This window comes from Lactuca serriola, chromosome 5 (genome assembly GCF_051521515.1).
Source record: "Lactuca serriola cultivar US96UC23 chromosome 5, Lser_US96UC23_V15, whole genome shotgun sequence".
Lineage (NCBI taxonomy): Eukaryota > Viridiplantae > Streptophyta > Magnoliopsida > Asterales > Asteraceae > Lactuca > Lactuca serriola.
The window spans coordinates 73,791,537-73,797,547 of NC_136412.1; the positions used below are offsets into that span (position 1 = coordinate 73,791,537).

At 35.5% G+C, this 6,011-nt stretch overlaps 2 protein-coding genes across 2 annotated transcripts; one reads left to right on the forward strand and one right to left on the reverse strand.

The window, feature by feature from the left end:
- Window positions 1-1,657: 1,657 nt before the first annotated feature.
- On the forward strand, window positions 1,658-2,810 carry LOC145052620 (cytochrome b-c1 complex subunit 7-like). Its single transcript, XM_079000461.1, has 4 exons — window positions 1,658-1,926; window positions 2,102-2,259; window positions 2,356-2,403; window positions 2,574-2,810. The coding sequence occupies exons 1-4, from the start codon at window positions 1,830-1,832 to the stop codon at window positions 2,640-2,642; spliced, it is 372 nt and encodes a 123-aa protein (XP_078856587.1). The 5' UTR covers window positions 1,658-1,829; the 3' UTR covers window positions 2,643-2,810.
- A 1-nt stretch (window position 2,811) lies between these two features.
- On the reverse strand, window positions 2,812-3,937 carry LOC145052619 (uncharacterized). The gene has a single exon (XM_079000460.1). It carries the CDS (start codon window positions 3,845-3,847, stop codon window positions 2,963-2,965), a length of 885 nt encoding a protein of 294 aa, XP_078856586.1. The 5' UTR covers window positions 3,848-3,937; the 3' UTR covers window positions 2,812-2,962.
- Between the last annotated feature and the right edge of the window lie 2,074 nt (window positions 3,938-6,011).

The following is a 6,011-nucleotide window of genomic DNA, read 5'->3' on the forward strand; positions in this document are numbered from 1 at the left end:
CTCAAAAATTTGTTTCTAATATGTTTTTTCCTTATAAAATCATATTTATACAAAAAAACATATTTTCACACAAAAATCTTATTTTTTCTAAATAAAAACTTTTTTTAAAAGCTTTTTTTGTATATGAAATATCTAATTACAAAAATAGGTTTGGATTATTTGTTTGATTTCTCTTAAAAATCAATTAAGAAGTTAAAAGTAACCCTAAATTATAAAAATAAGTTTGGATTATTTGTTCTTTAATCACATTTATAGGAAAGTTTAAACTAGTTATAAATATGAAAGTTTAAAATATATATAATACATTAATATTATATTTTATTCGTAAGATTTTTTTTAAGAAAAAAGTTAAAATCATAACTTTGATATGTTTTTTATAACTTTTTAATAAATATATTATCTAAATAAAAAATATCCATTCATGGCACGTGTTCGAACTAGTTTGTGATTTTTTATTGCCAATCAACCACTTCTTACTTGGATTATTTATAATCTTGTAGTTCCTTTCTTTTTTAATGTCTGTTATATGGAATACCGGTTGCAATTTATTATCAATAAACATGTTTTTAGGGGAGTGAGAAATGACCAAAAACACAATAGCAACATAAATATATAAAATATTATAACTATAAACAACATAATAGAATACTTTAACTAAAGTTCTAAAGAATTTACACATGAGTTTGACTAAAAAAATTACTCAAACACGTGAAACATGCTTGAGTTGAGCTTCACAAGGAAAGTATCACAACCTACTCAAAAACATGATGTCGAAATTTTTTAATAAAATGATTTTTTTTTATAGGAAGTGACATTATTTGTCCTATAAATGTGACTAAAGAACAAATAAATAATATTAAAATGAGTGTAACTAGGTTTTGACAAACTATAATTTGATAGTATAATTTCAGGTTACTTTTAATTTCTTAATTGATTTTTTAAGTGAAATCACACAAATAATCCAAAACTATTTTTATAAGTAGATATTTCATATAAAAAAATTTTAAAAAAGTTTTTATATAGAAAAGAATAAGATTTTTATGTGAAAATATATTTCTTTTGTATAAATATGAGTTTATAAAGAAAAAATCATATTAGAAACAAATTTTTGAGAAAAAAAGTTGTAAAGAAAACTAAAATTGGGATGAATTCATAATAAAACTCTGAAATTTGGGCAAAAATGGTAAATTGTGTACCAAATTTGTAAAAAAAAAAATTAAAATCTGGGCCAAAATTGTAAATTTTGGACCAAATTTGTAATAAATTTTGAAATCTTTGCCAAAAATGTAATTTTTGAAAGTTGGATGACCTGTTGACCGGGTCAAAAGGTTAAATTGAATACGATTGCCAGTATTCGGAACTTAATTGAATAAAAAAAATATATAAGGACTAAATCGATTATGAGGCCAATATGTAGGGACTTTATTGCAGTTTTCCCTAATTATTCTGCAAATATCAATGTATATAAATTTATTTTATTTATTTATGTGTGTCCCGCTTTAAATGTCATAACTTAGTTCAAAAACATGTTGTATATTACCTTTTAACCTTCAACAACAAAATAAAATTTCAAACACCTACCCGAAGAAACTCTTCAAAACCAACAGTAGAAAGACTCCTCTAGAACGTGGTTGGCAACTTGGCATCACCATAAGCTGATTATGAATTTGAGGTTCTTGCAAAAAGAAAAATGTGGAGGAATATCCACCGTTGGATTGAATTCAACAAATGAATCTTCTAGACCTCTCATGACTTCCCTCCCTTTTTTCTACGCATGATAATTAATCAACAACGATCATCAATTCATCAAACAGAAATCCAGAAACAAAATGGCCTCTTCATTGATGCGATGGATGCTAAACCCTAACAAGAATTGGCTCGCTGCTCAACACAAGAAAGCACTCTCCGCTCGCCTCCGTAAATACGGTTTGTTCCTTCCTTCATCCATTTCTCTGTTCTTCTTTTATGATCTGTATGACGATTCATGTGAGCTTATTTCAATCCAGAAGTTCTAGTTCAAGTTCTATTTCAATTAGTTTTTACCTATTGTTTTTTCGGAACTTTCTGTTATGTAATAAGGATTTTATGAAATCTCTTGAAGGTCTTCGATATGATGATCTATATGATCCTATGTATGATTTGGATATAAACGAAGCCTTAAATAGGCTACCTCGAGAGATCGTTGATGCTCGTAATCAGAGACTGAAGCGTGCTATGGATCTTTCATTGAAGCACACGTATCTACCTGAAGATCTTCAGGTTCTTACTCAACTCACTTCTACTGTTACTGTTGTTGCTATGATTACTTTTCCTTTATTATGTGAACTTAATATAGATTTCTTTCTTTCTTTGTAGGCAAAACAAACACCATTCAGAAGCTATCTTCAAGAGATGTTGGCTCTTGTAAGTTCATAATATTTTCCTTCTTCATGCATTTTTTTATGTTTTAAATGTTGTTAATTAATGCCACATTTAATGACAAAAATACACCGAAAAATATATAATTATAAAATTTGTAGCATATGTAAACACATTTGGTGAAAGAATAACAATTTGTTTCCCACGATTCACAGGTAAAAAGAGAAAGAGCAGAACGCGAAGCTTTAGGAGCATTGCCGTTATACCAACGAACAATTCCTTGAGCCAAGAAAAAAAAAAATTAAATCCATATTATATTAAGAGTATGAGATGCCAAATTGTGTTTATTAGTGTGTTATTTTGTGTAAACTTAAATGTGATGTAAAAATCTGATATCTAATGGTGTTATAAATATTAAATCTTTATTTATACAATAATATATTTTTTTACAATCTACTTATACTTAAATTGTACAAATAAATTTTTTAACTATTTTAACTCAAGACCTTTGCCTCATGTTATCCCTGCATGTTTTAAAAGAAAATTGAAAAAAAAAAGTATAAATAATTAGTCCAAAAAAAACTATGATTCTTCGAAATTCAGTCTAAAAAGAGTTGATGTAAATGAAAGGATCCCAATTTGAGGCATTGATTGCACCATTGACACCTTGGACTCCACCACCACCGCCACCGCTTACACCACCTACCCAACTTTGGTCACAATGTACCGCTGGTTGTTCCGGCCAAACTCCGGTAGCCGTCATTCCCAAATTTGCTTGGGCTGCTCCGGTAGAAAGCGGCCACAAAGAATCCGTTGTGTTGTTGTCGAGGAAACTGCTAAAAACGTCAACGACTTGGTCGTTCGCGGCCGGCCATGGGATTTCCAGCGGCCATGAGGTGGTTGCCGATGGCGGCAGAGGCTCGTAGCATGTATTATCCCATTGCCCCCTTTCCAAATCTTCGGGTTTCTGATTTACGAGGGGTATATTCGTAATAACACTGGAAGTAGAAGCTACGGCGGCCGGCGGTGTTTTCCTCTTTACACCGATGTGGTGTTGCGTCGTCGGTAACCCTAAATTTTTCCACTTCTCCGCCGCGTTCTTTGAGCTACCCCCGCCGGATAATTTCGCCTTCAAAGCTCCTAAAAGCCCATCATCGGCGTCATCCAATCGACAGGCTTCCTCGAACGAGAACGGCTCCGCGTTTTCCGGCAAACACCGGAGGGAGTTCGCCGTCTCGGGCAGTTCAAAATTGGTACGGGCATTGGCTCCACGTAATGACCGGGCAGCATCGTCGTACGCCCGGGCAGCGTCCTCTGCCGTGTCGAAAGTTCCAAGCCATAATCGTACTTTTTGCAAGGAGTCTTTGATTTCAGCCACCCATCTTCCCGACGGCCGTTGCCGAACCCCGACGAATCTCGGGTGTCCTCTGGAGTTTGACGCCTTCCTCCGCCCCTTGACACCGCCTTCAGCCGTCGAATTCATAGTCATCAAAACTTTTAGAAGATAAAAATTGGATTAAATTCTTATATGTAACGTGAAGCCGTAGGTATCTGAATAACTAAGAAGAAGACAATTTAGAACGAGTCATGAGAACGACATTATTTGGAGAAAATGATGCAGGCGTGATAGATTATATCGGCGTAAAAACAATTAAAATATAAGGTAAATTACAGAAATAGTCCCTGTTGTTATATGAAAATTTTGGATTAGGTCCCTGAAAGTCTTTTATTGTAGATTTCATCCCTAAGGTTTCAATTCATTTTGAATCAAGTCCCCGTTATTAACACCTTTTAGTTTTTACTGTTAAAATTAGGTGAATTTAGTTATATACCCTTACTATTCTTAACTTAATTTTGTATTATTTATAGTTTTTTGGAATTGATAAAATGAGATTGACCCAACCTCTACCTTCCCTCACCCCACATCTTCATATCTACGGTACGAATGCAAATCGATCCCAATCATTGGACCTACAAATCAATATTAACCATTGGTCCTACAAATCGATTGCATATGAAAACCTTAGGTTGCGTTTAATTACGGAAAAACAATTTTCATTTTCCGTTTTTTGTTTTCCCTTTTCGGTTTTCGTTTTCTGTTTTCATTGAAAAATTTAGAAAACGCGTTTAGTTAAACTTATTCATTTTTCATTTTCAGCTTTAGAAAATTAGAAAACGTGTTTAGATGTGTATTTTTCTATCGGTTTTCATTTTTAGAAAACGGCAGCGGTGGTAGGGTGTGGGTGGGGGTGGTGACGGTAGTGGGTCGGCGGCGGTGGTGGTGATGACAGGTGATGGTGGTGGTGGCGGCAATTGTGTCAGTGGTGGTGATGGCGGCGACAGTGGTGGAGGTAGTGGTGCTAGTTACGGGTTAGTGGTGGTGGTTGTGGTGATGGTGATGGTAGGTTGGTGATTGTGGTGGTGGTGTTTGGTGGATGGGGGTGCGAGTGTGTGTTTGTGTGTGTGTATGTGTGTGTTTGTGGGGGGTAGGTGTGAGTTTGTGGGTGTATGGGTGTGTGTGTCTGTGATGGTGGGGGTGGGGGTAGGTGTGGGTTTGTGTGTGTCGGGGTGTGTGTGTCTGTAAGGGTGGGGGTGCGGGTGTGGGTAGGTGTGGGTTTGTGTATGTGTGGGTGTGTGTTTGTGGGGGTGTTGGTGGGTATGTGTGTGAGTATGTTTGTGTGTGTGTGGGTGCATGGTGGGTATGTATGTGTGTGTGTGTTTGTGGATGGGTGTGTGTGTGTGTGTCTGTGGGGGTGGGTATGTATGTGTGTGTGTGTGTGTTTGTGGGTTAGTGTGTGTGTGTGTGCGGGTGGATGTGTGTGTGTGGGTGGGTATGTATGTGTGTGTGTGTGGGTGGGTATGTATGTGTGTGTGTGTGTTTGTAGGTTGGTGTGTGTGTGAGTATGTATGTGTGTGTGTGCGGTTGGGTGTGTGTGTGTGTGTGTGTGTGTGGCGGGGGTAGGGGTGTTAAGGTGGGGGTAGGTAGAGGTGGATGGGGTGGGAGTGGGTGTGTTTATATTTTAGAAAAATTTTGGAATTAGAAAAATGTGGAAAACAATGATTATGAGTTTTCCAAAAATTTTCAACTTCTTTGTAATTTTAGAAAACCGAAAATTTTCATTTTCCGTGAAAAATTTAGAAAAATAGACGAACTAAACGCGTTTTCAAAATTCTCACTTTTATTGGAAAATTTTTCCGGAAAACGGCCCATTTTTCCTCAACTAAACGCACCCTTAATCTTTTATATTATATGTAAACTGATACAAATTGTCAAGCTTCAGACCTACATATTAGCCTTTCAAAAACCTGCACATTCTTACCAACCTTCAAATCGATCACATAAATCAAATATTAAGCCCATTACCACTCTACCCAACCCAACCCTCACCATCTTTTTCTACGGGAAACCACCTGTAACTTCGTTTTCTCCAGTAAATCCATAAATATTCATCTTACACTAAATCATCGTCTTTATGTTCCGCCATTTTTAAACCCTTCAAATCCTTTAATATTTATCTTACATGCAGTCCATAAACCATCAAAAGGTTCCGACATCACTCCTTTTTTGTTATTTCTAATACAAACGATTAACGAAGGACCCATATGTGTTTCATGAATAAGAAAATCAGAAGTAAATAAACAAAATTTCTGAA